At 38.6% G+C, this 27168-nt stretch overlaps 2 protein-coding genes across 2 annotated transcripts; one reads left to right on the top strand and one right to left on the bottom strand.

Moving 5' to 3' along the window:
• Positions 1-2657: 2657 nt before the first annotated feature.
• Positions 2658-23788, bottom strand: LOC146484736 (uncharacterized). The gene is made up of 17 exons (XM_085104464.1): positions 23310-23788; positions 21224-21330; positions 18534-18623; positions 17767-17880; positions 15893-15991; positions 15380-15447; positions 11842-13172; positions 11572-11721; positions 10234-10375; positions 9441-9505; positions 8806-8905; positions 8219-8346; positions 6424-6537; positions 5534-5614; positions 5006-5146; positions 3571-3680; positions 2658-2843 (listed from the first exon to the last, which is right to left on the bottom strand). The coding sequence occupies exons 1-17, from the start codon at positions 23364-23366 to the stop codon at positions 2777-2779; spliced, it is 2964 nt and encodes a 987-aa protein (XP_084960590.1). The 5' UTR covers positions 23367-23788; the 3' UTR covers positions 2658-2776.
• A 66-nt stretch (positions 23789-23854) lies between these two features.
• LOC146484735 (BBSome complex assembly protein BBS10-like) lies at positions 23855-26550 on the top strand. The gene has a single exon (XM_085104465.1). It carries the CDS (start codon positions 23855-23857, stop codon positions 25496-25498), a length of 1644 nt encoding a protein of 547 aa, XP_084960591.1. The 3' UTR covers positions 25499-26550.
• The last annotated feature ends 618 nt before the right edge of the window (positions 26551-27168 follow it).

Here is a 27168-nt window from a genome sequence, read left to right as displayed (position 1 = left end):
CAAGTCGAGACGCACAAATGCACGAACAGCGCTGTCGGATCGTGTAACACACGCTCTGTTGACCAGCTCTAAATGTTCTTCATACTCGGATTCCTCATCATCCGAATCTGTCTCATACTCATCAATTTGTACCTCTCTGTTATCCTCAAACACCTCAGTAGCATCCCCTTCGTCCATAAATTGTAACTAACAACGCGTTGTGGTACTGCATGCGCTGATGATACATTTTTTCCTTCAGGGAATCGAAGTGTGTCTTCAGACTCGTTGCCGGTGGGTCGAACAGTGTAGACAGCTGGTGGCAAGTCCCCAGCTTTGTCTTTTGTGGTCTCGCTTCTAACCGTCCGTTGGTCTTTTGCTCATTACGTGTCATTTCCGCAGAAATTATATTCATGAGACGAGGGGATGGGTGAGCTTCATTAAGATCTCACTCTCGTTTACGCAAACGACCAGAAGACTGTGTCACTCTGTTCGACTGTATTACGCGAATGCTACACGAGAATCAAGCCGCCGTAACAAGTTGAAACTTTTAGCCGAAACTTGTGTGCAACGGCAAACGAGATCAGTTTCACGAAGTGGTGTTACACGGTGAAACTCTTGATATTTCACCACTGCGACCGTTGCGAGCCGTTGCAGAAGTAGAAAGCGGTTCCACTTTTCGTGAAACTTGTCTCCCAACGGAAGTTCGAAAAAGTTTCACGAAACCGACCATGTTACACGGTGCAACGACTGCTGAAACTTGTTTCGCAGCGTCGTTGCACACAAGTTTAAGCTAAACTGAAGTTTTACATTTAACGGCGGCTTCAGTGTTCAGCGGTTGAAATCTAAAGGACAACAATTTCTCTTGCAACAACAAGAAACTAGCATTTATTTATTTATTAATTTTTTTGGGGGAGGGGGGGGGGGGATTTCTGCCAATCTGTGGCTTTTAGCATTTGGGCGATTTTCCGTCGTAAATTTCATCCTTCGAAAGGATGTGTCTACTAGTCTGTTTGTGTTTTGGCTAGACCGTCTCGTTTTACACTTTCTTATTCCAGTATAGAAAGTTGAACAGCTTGTACTTTGGCTGTGCCACTTTTTAATTGTATGTCTTATTTTGTAACGGACACTTGAAACATCTCTTTCTTGTCTGTACCGTTTGAAATTTATGTATTTTTGGTGGTAACGGTAGCCCATAAAAGCGGCTGCAAAAGTTCGCACTCTGAAAGCATTACGCTCACTTTTCTCCTGTACGGAGTTTTTGTTTGTAGTCTACGTTAATAAAATAGATAATTTTCTCCAAGAAGATATCATTTATTATGCAGTATTTACACACGTGTGAAGAATAACTCTTTTTATTTAATTAACACAAGAGCTCCCCTGATAGGCTAGCCTACCTAATATATTATTTCCTATAAAGCTTTTTCTTTCGTTAGTCACTGGATATTTTTAGTTTACAATTAGCCGACAATTATTACCATTTACTTTTTAAAAAATTGATTGAAAAAACTGAAGGACTAAAAAACAAACAACCTTCAGTTGAGAATAACTAGGTTATTCTGTCAACTATTTTATAAACTTGCATCAACGTAACATGAACTCTGACTGATTGCAAAGCTAAAGGTGGTGCACGTGCTTTTGTAGCACGTGCACCCCCCCCCCCCCCCCCCAACTACCCTCCCAGGGAGGAAAGTGTTTAAGTTCAAGTTTATTAAAACTCTCCCTGGCAGTTGAAAAGAACTGAATTAACGAGCTAAATTTACAAGAGACAATGAAATAAATAAACTAATCTAATAATACAAACAACTAACTAATTGAAATATTTAAATGTAAAAAATTCCCAATGCAATATGCAATATGTTTGATGCAATACTTGGACTCAAGGGTCTGGGACCCAAATCTACCCAGAATCCTTAAAAAATTAACCCCCGCCATATTGATTTGCCCAAAAAATGGCGCGTAACCGATCGACTGTCGCGTCAGACCAATTTCTCGCTTTTCCTGGTCTAACTTACAGTTTCACTTACTCCTTTGCACTTTCTCTCTCTATTTGAAGAGAGATCGCTTGTGTGTAAGCTTTCGTCGTTGAGAGATTCAAAACTTTGTTCGTTCGCCATATTGTAGCTTGAACACTGACGCGGCAACGCGCGAAGCAAATATAAACAATAGATCATCGTCATGGATACAAATACCCGCAAAGTCAGCTTAGTGGGCATGCGCGCGTTCAACAATGTTGAACACGGCGGCCAAACGAATGCAACATTGTTCACACCTGAGAACAAAAGAAATGTTAGACGATATCGAAGACGATGTTTGATCGAAATCAAACTTCGATCAACATCATCCTACAACATTGTGCAATATGGTGGCCAACCGAGTGCAACACGTTGGATTCAACAATGTTGGACGATGTTGCATCAACATGTTGTATCCGTTTGGCAGGGCCTTTAGAGTTTTCCGAAGATTAGGTCCTCCTGGTGCTCCCAAAAATACAAACTTTGCAGGTTAAAGTACCACCCTCCGACGAAACAGGGCAAAGTTGAGCAAAAATGTTTCTACTTACAAAAGTTTTGTCTACATAAAGCCTTCGCGGTGTTTCAGAGATTTCACCAACTAGAAGTAAGGCAAGAGGTCCTATCACAAGGAGATCAGTCCGGAAAACGCCTGGCGCCGGCCTGAGAATTTGGATTCCTGACCCTTGCAACAGCTGACCGAATTGACACTCCATCAATCACAACTTGGATTTGCACTGCTAAGCTACTTTTCATTCAGCTCTGATCGGTACGTATCTTCTCCCTAGCTAACTTGTTCGGGATCTTTTTTGTCTTCGCTCGCATTTCGGACACACGCCGGATTTGAAGCAGATTCTGTTGAAACATAACGTAAAGGAAATATTACGACTTCAGAAAAAAATTATAGCGGAGACTGAAGTGTCCCTGGTAAGGGGTTCCAGACATCGTTCAGTCCAATCAAAGCTCACATATATAACGCCGGAGATTCTTAACTACTAAGAGAGAGGGATACACGGTTTTCGCAAGCGGCAGAAGCAAATGTTATGGCCTAATTTTCGACCATTTGGAGACCTTGAGACAAAACAGATGTCCTGGAGACAGATTCACGCGCATTTGCTACGAGAGAAGAGCGCAAAAATGTTGCGAACAGCTAAGTTCAGCGACGGGAACTCAATCTACAGACAGACGACTTGTGGCCTTTTAAGAGCTGTCTAACAGCGTCGAGTAAACGGACTACGTTTCAGTCCAAAATAACAGACACCAACGGACATTAGGAAAAGTCAAAACGTAGTTCAAGGATTAACATCAGGTACAAAACTACCTGCATGTTCCCACCTTGCATGACACACCAGTGCATTGCTGGGTTAACCCAGCGCAAATTTGTAAGGTTTCGCTAACTGTTCGCCAGGTGAAAAGATAGAACTAGGAATACAGTTTCGTGCCTAAATAAAGATACAGCGGAAGAGTTCGAAGTGCTAACTACAGGACCAACACTCTCGCCTCCACAAAAAGATGGGTGACGAAAAAACACAAAGAATGAGGCTATGGGGAACGTTTGAGTTTACATGAAATGTAAACTTACTTGTGGAACACGGTTCGACACTGCTTACACTGTATCGAGTGCGGATCGAAGGCAAAAATTATTTCATCTTGTCCACACAGCTCGCAAACAAAACCCTTTGCTTGACAGAGCTGAAAAATAAAGAGAAAACTTTATTGAGAAAGTCTGGCTGACACATGCCCTGGTACATCGTAATTTAATTCCTCTGCCGTGCTACAGATGAGGGAGAGAAAGAGAAGACTATTTTTCTAAGGGATAGTGAAGTGAGTGATCCACGCGCGCACCCGCGAAAATTGTCTCCCGCGAGGAGACGCGACGCGCGGAGGAAAGCGCAATTTTCGCGCTAGCTTGCGCGGTTCACTCGCTTCCAGGGCCCAGTTGTTCGAAGCCCGATTAAGCTAATCCTGGATTAACGTGAACTTTGGTTCGAGTTTAATAACTAATCAATAAAGATTCTTCCAAAAGAGTTTGGCCCTCAGTTTTGACTTTAATAGACTTTTCTTAATCTTTAGCTTGAAATTAGGCTTTGAAATCACTTTTAAAGAGCGAGATAAAAACCTCGATTAACTTTTAATCGTAGATTAGAGTTAATCGGCTTCCGAACAACCCGCCCCAGAGGAAGAGTGCGTCAATGTTATTACCTCAGTGAGAAGATGCTACAAACACTCCAGGAAGCGTAGAGTGTTATATTTCATTATGCCATTAACTCGCACCCAACCGGGTAGAGGGAGGGCATTCCTGACCACAAGTGGCCATTTCTTGGATTTAAGCGTTCCCTGACAATAAACCTCGCCGAGAATGGGCGTTGTTTCGCTCTGTTTTTGGACATTGTAATGATATCGTAGCAACATTGTAGTCTTTTAGCTTTAATACTTAATGTTTGTTTAGTACTAATTACTGCATGTCACAGGCTTACATTGTAGTCTTCTTACATTTTTGTCTATTACTAATACCCGCCAAGATTAGCTAATGCTATACGCGGGTTGTGTAAATTGTCTTTCTATGAAATTGAATTGAATTGAACAATGTTAACAGAGTTTAACCTTACGAGTTGAAAATGACAAAGAGGGTAAGAATGATGTACTGTTAAATCTACAAGTTGATTACCCTCTTCTAGGGCACTTTCCATTTGTAAGGAAAAACCGGTCCGCATTCCGATAGGAAATCAAATGGAACGGTCCTTTCCACTGGAAATTTTCGGAAAAAAGGGACATCTTCAGAGGTATTCCGCTTTCCTCTTTTTTACCGGAATTATCGGAATATCACTGTACCATTTGCTTCGGCACATGCTCCTTGACAAAATACGCAATTTGTTTCCCAAAATTACCAGTGGAAAGGACCGTTCTAGTCTGGCTTCTCACCGGAACAACAGGTTTTTCCATAGAAATGAAAAGCACTTCTGGTCTACAGCGGATTCGTTATCTTTGAGATAAAAACATTTACTTAATATTTATACCTGACAATCCGACTTGATGTGTGTCAGGAAAAGAGAGTGAATCTTTGTAAGAAAAGGCAAGAGCAAACCAGAATTCACGTCAACGAGATCCTGAAGAGAGTAAATGTTGGAGCTGTCCACAAAGTGCTGTCTATCTTTCAACTAAAAAACAAAGGAGAGAGAAAGACTATCAATAAATAATCATCAGCGCCAAGGAAAAATGATTTCACCTTCAAATCCCGCTACAAGAAACTTTCCACAACAGGACTAAAAACGAGATCGATATTACATTTCATTGGAAGGCTAGCTTTAACGACTCAATACATGGCAGTTTTCATTGACTTTTTAAGTTGTTTTATGTTTGTTTTCACTTGGTTTTCCGCGTTTTGTCAGCTCTCTCGTTGATTTAATTTTAACTGTAAATCACCTTCCTTCAGTGGTAACCTCTCAAAAGCACGCTGCGAAAGAGCTTTCTTGTTTTGTTTGTTTTTATAAATAACATTTAAAAATGTTGTTACTACTCCCCCGATAGACAACAATCATACACACCTGTAGTAACAGCTTGCTTTCCAAGGCCTGCCGACAGGTAACAAAGTATTTCTTCATGATGAGAATCTCTTCTCGGAGACGCTGTAACACAAATTGGCACGTCAAATTATACTTGTGCGACTGAGCGGTTATCAGTTGTGTTGAATGTAATTTCGCGTTTGCTTTAGTTTGTTTTACTTCGCTTCGTGATTGGTTAGAAAAGCTCACGCCACTTTTTCAACCAATGAAAAGCAAGACCAAAACCAATCGTGATTTGTTCGCTTACATGTACGTTTTCCTACGCTTTCCGGCGGTTACTTGTTTTACTTCGAATTCTGATTGGTTCATTGCACTATTTGCTTATGTTATGATTGGTTAGAGTAATTACTTTGGTTTCGCAACACGGTCTTAAGCCCCGGCTAAACGATCTAACATTGTTGTACAACATTTGTTAGTTCAACAATGTTAAAAAGTTTAATAGTACCTCATGTTTGATGACGTGTGTTCAACAATGTTGTTGAACTAACAAATGTTGTACAACAATGTTAGATCGTTTAGCCGGGGCTTTATACTCTTAAACGCCTAAAGCAAACAGAATAAGTCAAAATATTTTAAGAATGCAGCGAGTTGCAGTTGCAAAATCTCCAAAGCTGTTCGAACCGTCGCTCTGCACGTACATTCATCTTGCACCTCTCTGAAACAGTAAGCATTATTTGCACGGTCCGTGCCATCATCTCTATCCACTTTCGATTCCAATGCTGTTTGATATTAAACACACAAATTGTATTTAGGTGTATTCTTATTTCTGCGGCTTTTGGTTGATCACATGTTAAAAGATACGTTTCTTTATTCTCAAACCTTTTACGCCTCGTTATATGTTGACAGTCACGTGATTCTATTATTATTCTCACCTTCACTTCTCTCAGCTCCACCACAAACTTGAAAAGAGCTGGGTTGAGTCTTTCGATCTTTAGAAGAGGCCTGTCAACCATAAGCGCCAATAACTGCTTTGACTGCCTTGAAACCTGAGTTCAAAGAGACGGAAAAACGTTCGATTACAACTGACTGAAGTGCACGAGAGCTCACAAGTACTCAACTACCTTGACACCTAAGTGATAAAGGAGTACAAAAGCATAAGAGCTGGAATGATAGACAGACAAACAAACAGACTTAAGCACTTGTTTAAGGCCGAGTGAGGTGCATGAAAGAAAGCAACAATTTTGATCGTCTCGAGACCTGAGTTTTGACGGACACACACAATCTTGTTTCGCCACCTTCAGAAAAGCATAGGAGCTAAATAGACAGACAGCCAGACGCTTGTTACAATCGAGCAAAACACCACTAACTAGCGACTGCCTGGACACACGAGACAGCGGCCGCGCGGATGATTTTTCTCCCGGCCCTGCCTCTAGATACGATGTTTTCAAAAACTGTTGCGCCGCCATCAAGAGACAAAATTAGAAATTCAAACTAGCTGACCTTTTCGCGACAAAGTGCAGGCTAATCTCGTACCCAGATCTTTTCATGTTTCGGGAGAGAAAACATCCGGGTACGAGCTTGTAGCGTCGCCTGTACAAGAGTGGCTACAAACGCGATCTTTTCTTCGCGCTGTCGATGCGACATTTTCAAAAAATCGCGTTGCCTGTGCAAGCAAAAACTCACTGGTCTAAACAAGGCTTAAGAGCTTGGCAAAGACCGACACTTGTTTGCCACCGAACTATGTGAACCACAGTCGAGTTGTGAGAGACAAAAAGCTGCTTACGGTGCTGCACGCCATATCGTTTTCAGACACCTTTTGGACATCAGAGAGCTCACTGAAGAATTCTGTTCGGCCTGGCCAATTAAAGGGCGGACATGCCTTGGCCAGCCGGTTATTTTCTGCTAAAAGCCACGCTAACATTATGATCACGACATTGCTCGAACGCCAAGAGCAAGCGATTGAGTGAATTTTCGACAGGAGAATGAACCGGCTACAATGTTTCAAAAGTTCATCGACTACTCTGAGACAGGGCAGAACTTGAAAAGGTTGTACCGAAGTTTTCAAATTTTAATCCATTTTCACCCTGTCCATACGAAGTAAATTAGTGTAAGAAGCGTGGGCCATTATGCTTACGTTTCTGATGATAATACTGTAACATCGCTATCGATCTTCGAAGTGATATTAAAATTGATGAGATGATATTTTAAACCACTGTTTAAAACGTCCCACGTTATTCTGTTCCATTCTTACCCTATAAAGATTGATAGTTCAATTCGCACCCTACAGTACCGAAGTTCTGTGTTATACTGTTTAATTTTCAACGCCCCAAGTTACAATCGTAAATTCGTACCCAATAAATTCCGAAGTTTTACACTGCTTTATTCGTACGCAATAAAGCAGTTTTCATAAAAGTCTCGTGAAACCAAAACCAAACGAATTACTCTGGCCAATCACAACTGACGCACAATGTAAACATCACAATGAACCAATCAGAATTCGAAGCAAAGACACGTAACTGGCGCCAAGCGCGGGAAAACGCGTGCGAGCGAGGCACGATTGGTTTTGACTTTGCCTGTTTAGAAAGTGGCGCGAATTTTGCTAACCAATCACAGATCGTAGTAAAGCAAAACCAAAGCAAACGCGTAAAATACTTTCGATACTCAATTGAAGACTACTCTAAAAGTCGAGTTCCCAAGTTATACTGTTCAGTTCGATTCAATTCTTACCCTGTAAAGACTGAAGTCCCAGTTGTGTACAACTCTGGCTGGAATCACAACAACATCATTCCAGTGACACTCATCACAATAATACTGACCGGAGTAATCACACAGCCTCGCCTCTGAACGTTCGCCCTCTGAAGACACAAACATTAGAATCATTTCAGCGATTTTGAGCCACACAAACCCTAAACACGAAGGTGCACTATAAGAGGGGGGCTTCCCAAGAAAAAAAAAACTACGGCTCATTTGTCAAACAACAGTGAACAAGGCAACAGCAGGAAATGAGCGGAGAATAAATTTTGGAATTTTCATCGTTCGCAATCTATTATAAACCGAGGGCATTAGCTTTATACATGCTATCCACCGAACATCGCCTGTAAAAAACTGTAGAACCTATAGTCAATAAATTCTTGCCATTATAAATTTGATAGGAGATACTTTAATCTTTACACTAAAGCAGAACACAGAAAAGTTACAAAGTCTCAAAATGTGACAGGCTAAGTCCGTCCTAGCCTTTGTGCAGTCGTCTCCAAAGGAAACAGGAGACGTTTACACACAGGTAAGCCGTCCCTCGTATTCCAGCTGTAACTCACTTGTTAATCCTATTTGTTTCCTGCACTCAGCGCATTTATACTGCTGTGATGACAGCCCTGCTTCTGGACAGATTCCTAGGTTGTACGTACTGACTGACACCTGTCAATCATGAAAGGATGGTCAACATCAGTATTCAAAAGATATTGGTCTACCTTTGCAGATTTAGCCTTTGGCTTGTGAGCTACAGTTGAAAACAACATTGATTTAATTAGTAAGTGCTTTCGCAATTAAAAGTGCTATCGAAAGTTGTTGAGTTTTCGCAAGTAGACTTGTTATCTCAGGTGTTCCAGGTGGCTCTGTATTTTAAAATTTTGGTTTTCTAGTTTCGCCTTATTTCGTTACAACCAGCACGCACAGAACAGCAATGACTTCGGAAAGGGTGTAAGTGTTCGGGTAACGTGTCTGTTTCAGCACTATAATTAAGCAAGATTCTTCAAAATATAGACTTCAAGCAATAGATTAACGTTAAATGTGTAAACTAAGTACGTTACAAATCGTCACGTTTTGAGTATGTTTTGCACAAGCGTCAAACCTTTCAAATTTTCGGCAAAAGTTAATGGTTTAGTAAATTGTCGGGTGGTAGTTTTTGTGTTACAAATATAACATTTTATCAACTGCGTCATGCCGTCCATACCTTGCGACTGGCACAGGGTCTCCTAATCAGTTCCAAGCATCGTCTGTGGCTGTGATATTTACACGCTAAAAAAAAACAAGTTTTCTTTATGAACAGTTGTCACAAAGGATTTAATACGGATGGTAAGCCCCCCACCCCGCCAAAAATAAATAAATAAATAAATAAATAAATAAATAAATAAATAAAATAGAAAAGATTAGAAATAAAAAAGAAAGTAATAACTCAAAGAAATTTGGATGAAGCAGTGAAAAAGTATCCAAGGCCATTCAAATTGAAATGTAACTCAACTGGCATTTTCAAGCCGTCTACAGCACGTGATTTTAGAGGTCTGGATTCGAGGTAATGGAGTCTCAATTATCAGTCAAATTTTCAGCCATTTCTCCGCTATCAGTTAACCTTACGGGCTCCACCGGCCTATTTCTCAGCTATCAGATAACTAAAAAAAGGCAGCGTTTCTCATTTGATAGTTCAAATTTTGGCCAATTCCCGGCTGTTTGTTGAGCCTCATGAAGAACCTCATCTTGTAGTTCGCATTCACTGGGAATCGGAATTAACATGAAAAGTGGTAGGTATTCGACGTATTGGGACAAATATTCTACCAACAACGACAATAGAGTGAGCGAGTCATCCCTCACTTCAACTGTTTCAATCCCTTCGCGCATTCACAGGTTAAAATCAACAAGTTATTAGGACAATATTTACGTCTACCTTGTTACTTGTTAATCAAACTTCATCACTTTCTACAGTGTCAAAACAAACAAAAGCAACGACAACTGACATGAATCATCCATACCGCTGCAAGTGAAGAGTGATTGCCACATCCAGATTGCCTTGCCGCATCTGTCGCAGTTCAACTTTTTCCCGCGGTCCTCCTCTTTAATGAACGTATGTCCGAGGACTTTTTCTCCATTTGAATCGCCAATTGATTTGGAATCCTTAACACAAGAAACACGAGAAACTTGACATGAGCCTGTGCGATTGACAAAATAAGATGGCGGATCCACAGGAAAAACCACTGACTTAACTATACATGCAGTCTGCTGGCAGAGGAATGTGTCCTTTTGCTAGTGTGTTCTTGATAATTTAAAGGTATCCCAGTAAACTGAATTGACAAAAGCAGCCTTCATTCAGTAAAATTTCCATTATTTTGTAAACCAGGAGGCGGTGTGGCTGGCTGGTTAGAGGCGCGGACTCGTAATCTGAAGGCCCCAGGTTCGCGTTCCCTCTCTGACCACAGGCTGGATTTGTTTCATGGTACTGAGTCCCCGGTTCAAATCCTCGGCCACGCTTTGTACATACCCAAATGTTAAGCCTACCTGCTAGTTCGGATATTTAAGAAGTTTCTGTTCTGTTTGTTTAAAATTTTTGTTTGATGTACAAATAAACTTTGTTTACCTTTGCCTTTTACAACTGTGTCGGTGAAATATCAAATTGAATCACGCTGTTGGCGCGTATCACAAATCTCACTCCTTCACTATAATCCAGTTTTCTCTAACACTATTAAGCCTGGTTTTTACTAGCATCGCAAGCACAGGAGCAAGCAAAAGCACAAGCATAAGACCTTTATGTCAAGTGAAAACAAATGCGACGCAAGCACAAGCGCAAGCTCAAGAAAAGGAAAAAAATTGATACTTGTCCTTGTGCTTGCAACGAGGCCATTTTCAAGGTGAAACAAGCACTCTTGTACTTGCGCCCGCGTCGATAGTGAAATCCGGGCTCTACCCCCACCAGTGACCACATGAAATTAATTTCACCCCATAATACTACTTACTGATCAGTCAAGCGTACGCTACAGGTCATGACAATAAAATGTCTTTACGATTACCAGAGAAAAAAAATATACAAATTTATATCAGTGCTTGAAGGGTTAACCAGGGTAACTCTATACAGTCAATTATATATAGAATCTCTGTAAAAAAAATTCACTCATTTGCTGGTTAAAAACCCTTATAAGTAATCACTAATTGTTACAAACTGTAGAAACTCGAGGTTAGCTTTAGTGTTATTGGTGATTATGTATCGACTCCTTTATTTGCTTCACATAAAAATTAATAAAAACCACAACCGTGTACTTTACATGAAATAATAATTATTAAATAAAACATTAACAACCAGCATCACTAAGCCAGACCTGTGTTTCCTGTAGTTTAAGCCTGAGCTGAACCAGTTTAGAGATGAGTTTCTTTTTCTCTTCCGAGTCATTTGGTGTTGCGTTGATGAGATCTTTACAGGCATTGATGGCATGCTGAAGTTCCTCTGAAGTGGACACGCCCATGAAGGACTAGGGAGGAAAGAGGACATAACAACGTTACGACATGTAGGAACGTACTTTAAAAGCATAACAGGAATCTACATACATGTATTGCATTCTGCGTGATCGTACAACTGAGCGTACATGTACCTCTGGTGGAGAGAAATGATCCTCTTCTAATCGAAGCAACTCGTCAAACATCTCGAACTCACTAAATTGACTCTCACTACCGGGGGAACCAAATGTTACATCGGCCTTGGAGCTCTTACGACTGGAGGGACCATTTCCACCTGACCAAGAACTACCAGGAGCGCCACTCCCAAACGAAGATGTCCTGTAGTTTGAGTCCATAGTACTGTGTCTGCTGCTTCTTTGCGAACCCAGCTGAAATGAGCCTGATCCATTAAAGCTCCCTGAACTGCTCCGTGAACGAGTGTCAAAGCTCTTGTGAATTCCAGGAATAATGTTTAAGTCTTCACCTTCATAGCTGACATTGGCCTCGCCGGACCTTTCAATTTCCCATATACTGTCCACTTGTTTGGGTGTGCCACATTCAAAAGCTGCCAGCGCGGCATAGTACTCTGGAGCTTCAGTGTTGTTAGTTGCAGTAAGGGTTTCTTCTTCAGCCTCGTTGTTAGAAGCACTGTCAATTTCACCTTCCGGTACACCTTCAAAAGGATTTTGAGACGTTGACTGGCATTCCACCTCTGGCAGGTTAGTACTTGATGTACCTTCCAAAATGTTTTGTTGTGTTTCACACCACTGCTGTGAACTATTCTCAACAGTCGCTTCTTCCAGCTTTAAATCGAGCTCAGTCGTTTTCAACGCACTTTCTTCGCTGCTTTCATCAGCAGGACTACATGTAACAGTACTGTTCTCACCATACGCATCTTCTTCATGCTGGACACTGCTAACATTCACTGTATTTTCGTCTGACACTATGGCACTTGGTATGGCCTGATCAGACCCAGTAACAACACTGCTATTTTTACTCATCGAGCTTTCCTCATCTGAAGGTGACAGCCGTTGGTGGTTATCACTAACCCTTTGCTGCAGCATTGTTTCCGCCATTGGTACAGGCTCCATTGTCAAAGAAATTTCTGAGCTGGTATCTCCTTCTGTATCCAGAGCACTGTTTAAAGTATCATCAGTCTTATTTCTTGCAGAGCTGGGTTCATACTCCCCATTCAAGATTGCAATATCTTTGATTTCCTTATCTGAACCTTCTGAATCCAAATCTCTGCGTGTTTCAAAGTGTTGATCAATGTAAGAAGAGTCACTCTCATCCACACTCTCTGCAATCATTGCTACTTCTGCCTTCTTCCTTTTCTTCTTTTTCTTTCTAGTTCTTTCATTTTTAATATTTCCAGTTTGCTGATCGCACGGGTGTACTGAGTGTTCGCGTCCATTCCAGCTGCTTGATGGTGATCCGTAACCATTTATGAGGCTGGTTCTGACAGGAAGGTGTTTCAACATGGCGTCTAAAAATTAAGGCAAACGATTTACATAAAAAAATGAAAATAATCTAAAAAGGTGTATTTAATATTTGAACCTAATTATAAAACTAACCGAGAGTTAAGTTGTTCAACTGAGGTGTCATCCTGAACAACACACTAGTAAGCAACCAAAATCTGGGAGAGAACTACATGCGAGTGGTGAAAGGACTAGTTACATGTGTATGTTACATGTACATAACATACACTTTCTCTCAGCCCCCAAAAGACCCCCTTGGGGGGGGGGGGGGGGACTGTAACAACTCAAGCTAAAAGTGTCTCAAAAATGCTGCCCCTCATTCCTTCTTATTCCTCCCCCCCCCCCCCCCCCCCCATCCCCTGGTTCCTTCACCCCAATTTTGTGACCTACAATAACTCATTTTATAAATGCTTCACACTAGCTGTGTTCGCAGACAAACTATTTCATTCTTTAATTCTGCCAAACATTAGACAAACCCCATATGAGAGCACAATGTCCAGAGCTAAACGATTGTCCAAAAATGAACAGTTGGTTGAGGGGGGACTAACCTAACTACCATATTGTTGCTATGGAAAATTCGTAATTTTCATATCTTGGAAATCCTACCATCCATAATGAAGTTGTTTCCATCTTTTTCTATTTAAAAAAAATTTCAAGATGTTTGAGTCACAACCATGTTGGGCAAGTCATGTGATCAGAACAGAAAAAGCCCTAACACTCAAATGGAATACAATACTAAGTGTGAAAATTAAAAGCAGCTTCTTTCTTTTGACCTGTAGAGATAGACTAATTTTGTCCATTTGAACTACGACTCATTGTCAAATGTTAGACAACAAAATACATGCTTTAAGGGGGGATTTCACCTAAATGCCATTTTTCCGCCACTTGACATGGCTTTAATGGAAATAATTATCTTGTTCACATTTCAAGCCATCTAAAAACTCTACCATGAGTCTACCATCATCCCGTGAATCTGTGTTGTGGGGCGTTTTGTAAATTTTTGGGTGATTTTTGGGTATATTTGGGAGGAGATAGTTTTTCTAGAAGGATTGGTAAAATTAAGAGAAATATTAAAATCTTGAAGATTTAGTGAAGTTTTAAAATTAGAATCTGTAGTTAGTCCACTAGCAACCTGGGGTGCTCTTGCATGGGTATCAACTGTCTGTTAGTGTTCCAAAAATTATTAATATTATTTTTCTTTCTTCTATCTCTATTTAAAACCTCTTCAAATTTCATTCAAATTTAGGTTACATCCCCCCTTAAGACATGTATTTCATGCTGGGACAAAACTTTTCACCTTGCCCATATAATTATGTACATAAATTGCTTTACATATAGATTGCCAAATGGATGAAATCTACAGACTGTATGATCTAAATTATCACAAGTTTTAATGTCACAATTTTTAAGTAAGACAAAGGGAAGAAGCTGAAAACATAATAAACATTTAATAATCTGACTTTTTCAAGTTCGTAGGCATTACCATATTGAACTTCCCTCGCTGAAAACATTCATAAATAGTTTCTATGCCCTAGAAGAACCATGTTAAAGAAAATTTGACCATTATTTTACTGGCTTCCATTGATTATGTCCCATGCATTGTTATTAACAGTGATGTGACATTTTACTAAAAAGAGATGGCACTGCTCCTCAACCAGGGTGGTCATAGGGTTCTTATTAGGAGCCAGCAACCGGTAAATGCTTATTCCCGTAAATGTTACCGGTCATCAAGAAAAAATGTTTGCGTAAATTGGAACCACTTTCAAAATTCATTGTATTTTAAAAAAACCCCTCCTTGTTTTGGGAATTTCCTTTCCATAAAATAATATTAAAAAAACAAAAAAAACATCCAGCAGATAATATCATGTTGCAAATAATCCATTGCCTGTAAAAAATCTTTCTTATTTTATTTTCTTTCATCAAAACACAGTGGTGACTTCAAGTTCCACCATGTTTGCATTCCATTCTTCCCAAGACCATCTTGGTACTATTATTCTCAGGGAGACAAAATGCAATCCACCTGCTAATTGCAAATTTATTAAACTCCTTTTACAAAATTAATCTAAACAAGAACCCTGTGATCATCAAGTGGGGTTCCAATGCACTGAAATTATTATTTAATAACTCTCTGAATCTCTGAATAATTTATACAGTTGCACTTTATTGTTAATTGCAAAGCATGTAAAATAAGTTATTAGCTAGTTTATAATATTACCTGAGGGAGCAATGAGTGGTGTTGTAGCTTCATCTTCCACAGGTCGTCGATAACTACTTGTTAAAGAGCTGGAAAAGAATAATGGTTTCAAGGTCAAAATCATGCTCAGTAAAAATTTTCAACTGAAATTCAAATTGCCGTCCACTCTACTTTTGCATAATTATGGACCAGTTATCAAGACATGTAAATTTAAGAAGTGCAGTTCAGCTTTTTTTCCTTCTTCTTCTTCTTCTGCTTCTTCTTCTTTTTCTTTTCTTTGTGCCTTTGCTTTTGTTTTAATTTTTTAACTTGTCGCTTAAAGTTTTGGAATTGTACATGTAGGCTATGACTTTTTGAAGACTCAAGAGAAAATGAAAGCAAAGTAGGGCCTAATGTACATGTAGAACTTAATAGTTTATTCCTTTAAGCTTTGTTGAAATAAATTTAACAAAGAAATTAATCATTTCCGCCTAACTTTGAAGGAAAAACAATAGTTTTTGCCTGGGCAATACTGTTTACAAGCAAGAGACTTACATGTCAAAGTCCAAGTGAGATATTCCATAAATTATTAAGTTCTTTGTTCTTTCTGTTTTCTCTCTATCACAGAGAAATGCATGAGGCTGATAGAATTCCCTACAAAAACACAAACTGGTGAGTAAGAATAAGAGTTTTCCGCGGCAAGTGGAAGCTTGTGCACAAACAGCAACAAAAATAATGTTTAATAACATGTAAAATAAACTAGACTAAATAAAACCGACAGGACTTCGATATTAGCATTAACTTTCAACCAAAATCTTCACTGCTTTCCTGCAAGTCTGGTCACTGTATTTGCTGTTCTTCCAGAATTAAAACATAAATGTGTTTTGTGGTAGGGTGCAAATTTTAAAACCCTTTAAAACTTCATGCATAACATAAGAATAGGTTTAAACACAACAGCAGACAAAAGCCCACATTTGGCAAAGTTATTACTTTTCTGTACGTTACATATTGAAGCTATCCATACCCTCTCTCCCCCCAAAGTTATCCATACCCCCTCCCCCCAAAAAAGAGGGTTTTTCTTACAATAAATTGTGTTTGAACCCTCTCCCTCCTCCAAAAAATTTATTCCAGTATAACTTCATACTTTCCTTTGAATGTGTTTTTGTTTTGGAAACCCCCTCCCCCTTGGAATTTCCAATGTGTCTCCTTGAGGTGGGTATGGAAGGATATTTCTTGAACCATGCAATTAATATGTCATGGACGAAAAGGGTACAATCATTATGAAGTAACTTGAGAACATTTTTCAAAGAGAAAATAAGTTTCCTTGGTGACAAAGGTTATTTTCAGACTTTCTCCTCTGTATTGTAAATGTACAAGTACATCCACTTGTAGTTTGAAGTCTAAATTGTAAAGGGTGGCCATTGAAATGAAAGTTTGTAAAAAGCACTCCACTCATTGTGGAGATGTTTCTTCAAATTTTGTCTTGGACATTTAGGAGTTAACAGCTGTGTGTGTCTAAAGAACAGGCTTTTAATAAACACCTTACCAAGAAATATGTTAATAAAGGAGCAACTCAAGGTGGCGAAAACAAAATTTCTTTTTGCTTGAAACCCAGTTTTCCTTTTTGTGGTGAGAAAGACCACAAAAATAAAAAGAGTTTTGTATGAACCAGTGTGAAATAAGCACAGACAAGCATAACAAAGAGGACTTTTATTTTTATTTTGTATGCTTTTCCTGACTTCCTGATGAAGGTGTGCTTAATATGATTATAGATTTTATGTATTTTTTTTTCACTGGCAAAAACTGGAGAAAGTATTAGTACAAACACAAGAGCTCAGCAACACTGCATGTGCACACAGTGTGCTGATTGCATAGTGGGAATATTCCTGTGCCCAGTTTCATGAAGCCCTCCTGAGGTAATCAATGTATCTTGATCTTAACAAAAGCCTGTTGTTTGAATAATAAGAGACTTTCATGCAGAAGCAATACTTAGGATACATCTTAACAAAGTCTGGCCCCAGGCTAAAGGTACCCTTCACATCCTTAGACACAAGAAGGAATAATGTACCTATCAATTTTAAGTCCAAGGGAATTGGAAGGGGCTGGGGGGAATAACAGAGCAAATGTGTTTCCATCCCGACCCCCAAGCATTTCACTGTCAAATTTTTGACCAGTATAGATCAAGTTTACTCATAAACTAAAGACAGAATTACCTGAGAAAAATTATGGGAATAGAAAAAAAAAAACCCAAACAAAACAACAACAACAACAAAACAATATGTAGATGTCCACTGTTACAATCTCTCTGGAAAGAGCTTCTTCAAATTAAGCTTCAAAATATAGATTGACAGTCCTGGATACCCTGAGGCCACATCCTTCAAATAAATTATTGTAACTTTGAATGAATTGACAAATGAATGAAGTAGTACCTAAGAAGCTTCTCATCTTGAGTGATAACATTCAGGTAGCTGCCTAGTGTGTTTTCCTTTAGCCCTTGTCTAATCCATGCCCTACATTTCTCTTGATCAGTTCTCAATTTCAACCTAAATGACAGAAACAGAAACAAATGAAGTGGTTTTAAAAGGGTATCATTTACATGAACCAGGAAACTGAAAGATTTAGTCTATTATTTTAGGAATTGATGCTTGGAACTGAAAGAGAAAAATGTAATTTTTAAAAGAAGAGTTTTAGAAAGTAATGGGTTGCAATGAGTTTCTAGACATATCCTGAAAGTGATATATTAAAGTTATCTTTTCTTATCTGAGAAATGTAGCAATTCTGGGAATTGTAAGGATTTTTGGTGAAAAGAATAGGGATGCAAAATGCAGCTGAATATGTACATGTATGCGTGGTTGTACACCTTAAATGTCACAGAACAATCATCCCATACATCATGAAGGTCAATGCAGCTACTGCAAATCAGATGGCCAAAAAATTTGTCTTTTCTGATCCTGTTTTACAATCAGTTTCCACAGTCCAACAAAGCGAATATAAAAGCCAATGTAAAGGAATTGTGTGTAATTTCTTCACTCAAAGGTTTTTGGATGCAAGTCATTTCATGAAGACTTTACAGCCACAGAGAAAAGCCCCGATAATAAGAAATTCTGGATGGTTGAGGTCCAAAATAATTAATATTTAACTACTGAAATTTGACAGTCATCAATAATTATTGATGTAAGCTCAATTAATACTGTACCGTGTGATGTCTTCAATGTCCTTTTTACATGTGATTTTGTTTGCTAGTGACCAAAATGACACTTGATTGTTTGAAGCCCAACTAAGCAACCTGCAAAGATACAAAACAGCTTCAATCTACTGTACATGTATAAACCATGAAATAACACATAGTTAAAAACAGTATTATTGAAAACAGTATTCCCACACAAAGCCTTTATCAAGTGATGGGGTTTGTTTGGTCATGTGACTTGAGTTGGTGAGAGCCACATGACAGAATGCCACGCTAGATCACTGGAAGTTCATATCCATTGTCTCAGTTAGGGTGCAGGGGCCTGGTAAATTGTATCTCAATGGCCTCTCTGTGATGTTTGTGGTTGATGACATGCCCAGGGTGTGTCCAGTGTCCTTGAATTATTCATCCACTACAGGTAACGACACTCTCTTACTGTTGTTATGCTCCTTGAGCCTGGTTCTAAGATTTCTTTTGTCTCTCTAACAAAACCTCTTTCACAGTCCTTGCTTTGGATCTTGAAGACTACCCCGCAGTTCTTTTCTTTGGCTAAGGGGTCTTTTGAATGTAACAGTCTGCTGTTGTCTAATGGTGTTGACTGGCTTGCAGTACATTCCAACTCTTTGTTTTCTGAAAACGTGTGTGAGTTGTTCTGAAAGACCTTGAACATAGGGGAGTGGGATACTGTAATAACACTGTGATAATAATAATAGGAACCCCCATGCTTGACTTACACTATAAACAGGAAGTTCTGGTACAAAAGGCCATTCTCACCTTCAGTTGTCAATCAACCACCAGAGCATAGGCAACTGACAAACAACACGTGTCTTTTTCTTCATCTTTTTCCGACAAAATTGGCTTAGTTTTCAGAATAATCCTTGTTAATCAAATAAGAACTTGATATCTTATATTGCTGTGGTGATATTATAAAACTTTGAGGCATATTTTTCAGAGGACACTTGAGTCAACAACTAATTCCACGACTGAACGCCGTCTTAATTTGCATCTCATGCCCACAAAGGTGTCAAATGAAGGAGAGGCCTGCCCTTTTATACCAGAACTTCTTGTTTAACCCTTAGATTCCTGGGTCAAGTGCTCTGTGGGAGATCTAGAACATCCAGGGTCTGTAGTTATTGTCCAGGAAGACCAATTTCCAGGTCGGAACGTACCACAAGCCATAGAGCCCACTGAGTGCTAGGTCCCTACCCTAAATTAAGACAGTGGATAATTATTATGAACTTCCAGTGATCTAACGTGACATTTTGTGACATGGTTCTCACCCCCTTCAGTCACCTGGCAAAACAAACCCCAACACTTGATAAAGATTCTGTAAAAGAATCAAAAACTCGTCTGTTACAAAAATCCATTTTGGAGACCTAATAGGTAACTGTTTTCAATTGATCAACATGGTGCATGACAGGCTTAAGTAGCAACAATATAAAAATACATGTACATGGTTGTAGTATTACAGGTTTATTTAATGTGAAATTTTTCAGGGAAAGATCATTAGATATCTGACATTTAAGTGTAATGCAACAGACTCTCAATGGAATTTCTTAAAGGGGCAGTGTCACCTATATTCAGTGTCATTATGAATAGCCAACAATCGTATTTGTTTCAATGGAATCCTTAAAATAATGGTTGAGTTTTGTTTACAATAACCCTGCTAGTGCACAGAAACTACTATTTATTTGTTTTGGCTGCAGGTGGCTGGATGGAATTGGATTGCAACTTGAAAAATTGGGCATTGCAAGTTTTTCAAGTTCTTCCTGCGCATTTTAGAATAGTCACTAAAACCTGATTACAGTTTGTTCTTCCAAGAAGAAAAACCTAGTTAATATTTTCTGCTGGTGTTGTAAGAGCAATTTCATGTAAAAAAAAAATTCTTTGTCAAATATTTGAGCAGGGTTTGACCAAAATACGGCAAAATTGCTGTGACAATGCCCCTTTAAGGGCTCCAAATACCACGAAAATATGGAGATTTTATGTCAGGGTCTATTATTATATAAAATTTTCTTTGAAACCTACATGTTCACTCATGTTTAGCAAAAATACAAGTTCTCTTATGTTGAAACTGTGAACATCTGGTGTACATGGAAAGTGGCCAAAAATCATGACAACATGTGATGGTTATTTCAGCCTGCCTTTCACATTTTCCACAAACATGATGCTAAATCTCCTCAATAATAAGAATTACATGTTACCTGTATCTGAATATTTTTAACAAAATGTGGCCCAGAGAAAAGGTTCTGAGAACATAGGAATCATTTCAATCTCTCTCTTAAATTTGGCTTTATTTGATCAACAACCAAGAAAGGTTTAAGATATGGAGAGAATTGTTTACAACTACATACGTGTACAAATTAATGAAAATAATAATGGAAGGGTTTTGGGCAACTAGACTAACTATTAATATTTTTGGCACAGAGATCGGTTATCATGTAAGAAACTGTTGCTGATTTAATTTTTGAGCAAAATGCCAAAATAAACAAGAAGTAGCTTATTACTTATAACTTTTCTTGAAATTCACAAGCAACTTACACAAAAGAGATACAGCCGCTCAGCTGATTTCTTTTGTATACAGGACTGAACTAAGTCAAGCGAAGCATTGGATGTTGTGAACAAAAAGGCTTCAGTCAAGTATCGGTATCATCTTTGTATCTCCCTTCAACATATTTATTATTATTGTCAGTACTAACCCTTCCTTTAGTCCATGTTTGAAAATGTCCTCCATGCAAAAGCATAACCTATCCACTGCACTGCAGTTCCAGATGACATTGTACCCTTGAGCTATTTGCCTTTGGATCTGAGGTAAAAGAATAAATTACAGCTGTACAGCATTTTCCAATAAATAACATTTTTCAAAATAAAGCATTTTATTAACACCGCAGCGTCAATTGATGTATTTCAGTTCTGAAACAAGATTCCTTGCATGAAGACTTTTAAAGAAGTGAAGAGTGAATAATAACATAATCCCTTGACTACTGAGTAAGAGCAGCAGATAATAGCAAAAACCATCATTATAATAATAATTTTTACACTCAAGTAAGCACTGCATTAATCTCAATATCAACACTCTTGTGCTATAGAGTGGTGTTTCTTTGAAAAGTATGAGTATATGTATGATTCATTTACAAAAATGTTTTACCAAGTGGTTAATTTTTAAAACAAAAAACAACTGCTGAGGAAACAGGGCACCTCCTCTCTCTATTTCTGTCATTTTTCTTTCAGATGATGTGTAATCTTTAGAAATAATTATTCACTCCACAGAACTTTTAGTCAATATTATTGTCACTTTTTATTTCATTTAAAACTGCTGCAAATATATACTGTACAATCAGATGACCAAAAATTATAGTTAACAATACATACAGTTCGTACCTCTGACCAGTAATTTATATATTTAGCATGAAGGCTGTCACAAGTTAAGTGCTCAGGTTTGTCAACTAGTGTATAATGTTGATTCAAACATCATCAGTCAACTCCAGCAGTACTCATCCCCTCCCCCACCCTCTGAGCATAAATACTGGAGGATTTTGTCAAATTGTCCATCCTGGGGGCTGGGTATTAGCTTAGTCTACCCTGGGGTATCCTTATGATTTTCACCTCACATCACTGTTCCTTTATTTCAATGATACAGTGTAAGTTCAGGAACAAGGACAATACACTGTAAATTTGTAATTACATGTAATAATGTGTGTAAGATGATATAATGAAATGGTACATGTATATCTATCTATTCTACATCTATTATTATCATTATTATTATTATTATTATTATTATTATTATTATTATTATTATCATCATCATCATCATCATCGTCATCATCATCATCATCATCGTCATCATCATCATCATCATCATCATCACCACCACCACCACCACCACCACCACCATCATCATCATCATCATCATCATCATCATCATCATCATCATCATCTACAGGACAAATGGTCACTGCAATGATACTGAATCAGAGATTTAGTTTGCCTGAATATAACTTCCATGACTGCTTACACATGAAATTGTTGATGCAACTTTTATTGCATTTCACTACAATAGTTGTACTCGCACAAAGTTGTGACTTCAAGTCGCATGTGTAAACCAGGTTGACTTCAGCTAGATACTGCTGTACACTTTCTGAGAAAGTCTGAATAATTAACTCAACTTTCAAACATGTTCAAAACCCTAAGATGCTGCGGTAATAACTCGTGCTGAAATTGCTGCTTGTTTACACAAGCAAAGGCACATGTAAGCCCATAAACAAAGGGTACCTGTAGAGACACCAACTTCTTTATTAACTGTACCATAGACCATTTTGAACAGTGTATTAATGTCTCTACAATGGACATTTGCCAGTTTGTTTTCAAAAAATGTTAATGTCAGGCAGTTTGCACAGGGGGCAGGGGGATGGACAATGCTGGGAAATACTGATGTAGTACTGCAAATATTAACACTTAGGCTAGTGGTTAAAGTTCACAGTGCATTATTTAACTCAGCTCTAATCACCTTTTTACACTAAATTATATAATGAATTTTCTATTTCATTACTTCAGGGAAAACAGGTATAAACCAGACAAGATATAAGCTTATTCTAGTACCACAGCCAATGAATTATTCTCAGAAATAGACGATCCATTTCCTTTCACGAATAATAACAGGGCTAAATCAATATTATACATGCATATAACCTTATACACAAGGGTAATTTTTACACAATCATATTTAAAGTACGACTTCAATTCATTTACAATCCACTTCAAAGTTTATTAAAGCTTTCTTACCTCTTCTACTGCAAAAGAAAGACTACCATACAAATCTTCGCCAAGTTGTTCGTTCATGTCACGAGATGTGTGGGGCCGGTGGTGTGTCAGCTTCAGCGTTACCACCTACCTAATCGGATCAAATTTCACATCTAACATCCGCCTTCAGTCCATACATTTCCTAGCTCAGTATCCTGTGAGAAGTAATTCGTTCGCCGGGGCAAATATCCTTATACAGAATTTGTGGCCTCTTGCAACGATTGGTACAAGCTGCGTGAATCTGACGTAATGATCAGATTTCAACAGAACGCATTCGGCGTTTGTCCTTTCTACGACGGAAGGAGAGTGTACATCGAGCTGACAATACAGCGGGAAAGAATTAGGTGTATAAACTTCCAGAGAGATCAACTTTTAGCACGCTTCCTTACATCTTCGAGTCATGCATGTTTTTGTTGTTTTCAACGCGAACCTCACGCGTTTTTACAGCCATCTTTGTTTCTAATCCGGGAATCTGCAACTTGATGAACCACTGACCAACAACTTCTAATCGTCGTTTCATATTCAATATGGCGGTCACATTAGAAGCACTGAAAGTGTGCGAGACTTTAGAAGGGATTTTGAAGGGAACCTTTGGACCAAATGGACTTGACGTCCTGTTGAACTCATCCTCAGGTGATATACTCATAACCAACAATGGCGCATTGATTTTGCGTTCACTGAACTTGGAAAATTACATCGCTCAAACCATTGTCGATAAAGTTGTTGCACATTGTGGCATTACAGGAGATGGATCAACCTCGTTTATCTTACTGCTAACCACGTTATTAAGGGAAGTTATTACTCACACAGGAATAAAAGCAAAGAATACTGGAGTGGAAATTTCCTCTCGCCAAGGAAAATCCTTCGTCGGTTTGTCACAAACGTTTTTTAAACTTGCGTCAACGTTGCTTGAAGAAATTGTGGTTCCATCTCTTACGAGCATTGCCACAACGACGGACCTTGAAGCCGAAGATTTTTCGTCAGTAAAGCAAAAATTGAAGAGGCTCATTGTTTCAACACTGAATGGAAAATTTCCTATCAACACAGTAAATCTGTTTGCTCAACTTCTTTCTGACTTGGTAACAAAGACCTGGAATTCCTCAACGTTGTCTCTTAAAGAATCTGTCTTGCAAATAATTGATGAATTTTCCCAAATCTGCATAGAAGTTCGAGGTTCTCCATTTTCATCTTCCCAAATTTATCCCGGGATTTTAATTCCTCGTCAATTTGCTACACAACTGGACGAAATACCCACAACAGCTTCAAATTTCAAGTTTGTAGTCATGAACTGTAGCCTTGACTTCTCAGGGCCTCAGACATTGTCATCAATTGAAATCAGGAATGAAATGTCAGTAGATTCCAGTCTCCAGTGGAAAAGGAACCAAGTTAAAAGAGTAATCACCAAGTTTCAACAAAGTAACATCAGACTGATTCTATCATCAGAGAATGTACCTGACCTTGCCTTACATTTCTGTAGACAGTATGGTATTGCTGTTGTTAGTATGATACCTCAGGAATGTACAGAGTTCATTTGCAAGTGCACAGGAATTCTTCCTGTTAACGATCTTGACAGTAACAGTCTCTCAGAACTCTTTGCAGGGACTGGTGTTTCATGTGGAATACAAAGAGTTGGTCAGCACAAGTTTGTTCACCTCCAGGTCAATCCATCAAATTCTCAACTGATTCCACACTACTTACTCCTTTGCTCTCCAGTGCAAGGTTTGTGTAAGCAATACTACATTGCTCTACACAATGCATTGAAATGCATCAAGATGTCTTTCAGCAAAGGTGGGAAAAGTTTCCTTTTTCTGCCAGGGGGTGGTGCAGCAGAATTTGCCATAAGCTTCTGTTTAAAAGAATTTGCTGAGGGAATAGATGATTCAAATATGTTACTAGCTTTGGAGATCTTTTCCAATGCCTTGCAAACCATCCCTGCCATACTTCATCAAAACTCATTCTCCACATTAAACCAAAAGGATAATTTTGTGTACTGCTTAAATGAGGTTGAAAGATCATGGAAGAACAATAACATACTGCTTGGAATAGATTCCAAGACAGGGAAAACAATGGACCCAACTAAGTTAGAAATTTATGAACCTCTTTTGGGGAAATACTTACTGTTACAGAGCTTACTGCAATGTTTATCACAGCTGCTGAGGACAGAGAAATAAATTTATTGGTGTAAAAACCAACATTTAAAACTGGACTTATTTATAAATAATTGTTGAGTTCCAGCTGTTAAAACTAATAAATATAATGCTGAGGTGGTGCTTCTTGGGTTCAAAGTATTCTTAGAAGTTTACTTCCCGTTGGCCTCGAAATCATCTCCAGAATCTTCCAATGTGTCAAAAAAGTCCAGCAGTTTGGGTCCAGCATAATGCAAAAATAATGCTTGTTTTCTCTCTTTGTCCTTTACATTAATATTTTTATTGTGAAGTGAGCACCTACTGATGTCTGATGTAGGTCCAGTCTGAAGCTAGGTCTATGTCCAAAGATAAGACTTCTATCAAATGTGGCCATTCCAAATTCAAAACCAGGTTGTAGAATGCCGTTAACTGAACAAAAGGTAAACTATAATTATCAGTTTTTACATCCTTGTCACCAATGTAGAGTTCCCAATATGTCTCTATAAAGTTTGTACATCTTGCCTTGCTGCTCCATTCCAGTGACCGTTGCCTATCTCACTTCGCCTGACAATTGCATACTAATAATATTGCTAATGAGTGATCAATATGAATGTGTAATAGCAGTTGTAGACCAGTGGTGGATTTTAGGGAAGAGACCAGGATGCTGGTACCCTGTGAGTAGAGGTTCCTTAATTGGTCACCCTATGTGCTGGCGGACAAAAACAGCTGTTATAAACCTCAGTAAACATCAGTCAGATTCTTTGATCTGCAGTCACGTCCACAAAGCTGGATGTAATGTTTTCAGTTTGGGCCCACAGGCCCTCGCCTTACAATTGAAGCTCTGGATCCACCACCATAGACACTTGTAGTAATCATTGTATGCACTATTTGTTGGCACAGTAATTTATGAATATTTAATTTTTTATCATATCCTTTAACTGGAAGAACATGATGATGATGATAATGATGATGATAATTATCATAGTGTGATGAAATTACTCCTGGAATCATTGTATATACAGTATCTCTTAAATAGTTCCTTGTGGAGTTTCTGTACAAGTCAAACACCCTTGAATAAATAAAGTTTTTATTGTTAAGCATAAGAGAATAATTATGTTTCTTCACAATTGGAAATGGAGTTAAAAATGACAAAAACCCAGCAGAGATTTTTGGATATTATTACAAGGTGTTCAAAAACCTTGCTTATATAATGCTCTCCTGAGTACTGGGAAGGAACAAAAAGAAAGTAAATAAAACAGGTGTGAAGGTTTGAAATAAGTATGAACTCACTTCCTTCCTATCATGTGGTTTTATGTGGTTATCAAAGATTGTGCCAGTCTGAACCAGTCTGAACTAGTTCAAACAGAACAGATCATAGACTTTTATTTATTTCAGTCAGGGTGATCCCTTCAGCATTTATAAACAATATACGGTCATCAATGGGAAAAGACTATAAAAGTACAATTTCATAGCAATGAAGAGCAGAAGTCTAAAAAAGCTAAATATCATCAATTCACAAACGTGCACTAATCCAGTCTAATCTAGTCCAGTCCAATCTGAATTAATGGTCTTATCAATTCAATACCTGGTTTTGATAACACAATCCAGTCTAATTCTTCGTTTTTCCGATCCGATTTTCTGAGGCTGTTCAATCCTGATAATCAAATCCTTTCTAGCTCGATCCAGATTTTATCAATCCAGTCCAATCCTCGTCC

The sequence above is a fragment of the Pavona decussata genome, unplaced genomic scaffold (genome assembly GCF_977016875.1).
Source record: "Pavona decussata unplaced genomic scaffold, jaPavDecu1.1 SCAFFOLD_31, whole genome shotgun sequence".
In the NCBI taxonomy this organism is placed as follows: domain Eukaryota; kingdom Metazoa; phylum Cnidaria; class Anthozoa; order Scleractinia; family Agariciidae; genus Pavona; species Pavona decussata.
This window is presented reverse-complemented; position numbering and strand designations above follow the sequence as displayed.

Coding starts and splice junctions, on each gene's coding strand:
- LOC146484736 (XM_085104464.1), bottom strand. CDS start 23,366: ATGAACGAACAACTTGGCGAAGATTTGTATGGTAGTCTTTCTTTTGCA. Junction 17,881..18,533: donor GACATTGAAGACATCACACG/GTACAGTATTAA, acceptor TCTGTCATTTAG/GTTGAAATTGAGAACTGATC. Junction 15,992..17,766: donor CAAGATGAGAAGCTTCTTAG/GTACTACTTCAT, acceptor GTGTTTTTGTAG/GGAATTCTATCAGCCTCATG.
- LOC146484735 (XM_085104465.1), top strand. CDS start 23,855: ATGGCGGTCACATTAGAAGCACTGAAAGTGTGCGAGACTTTAGAAGGG.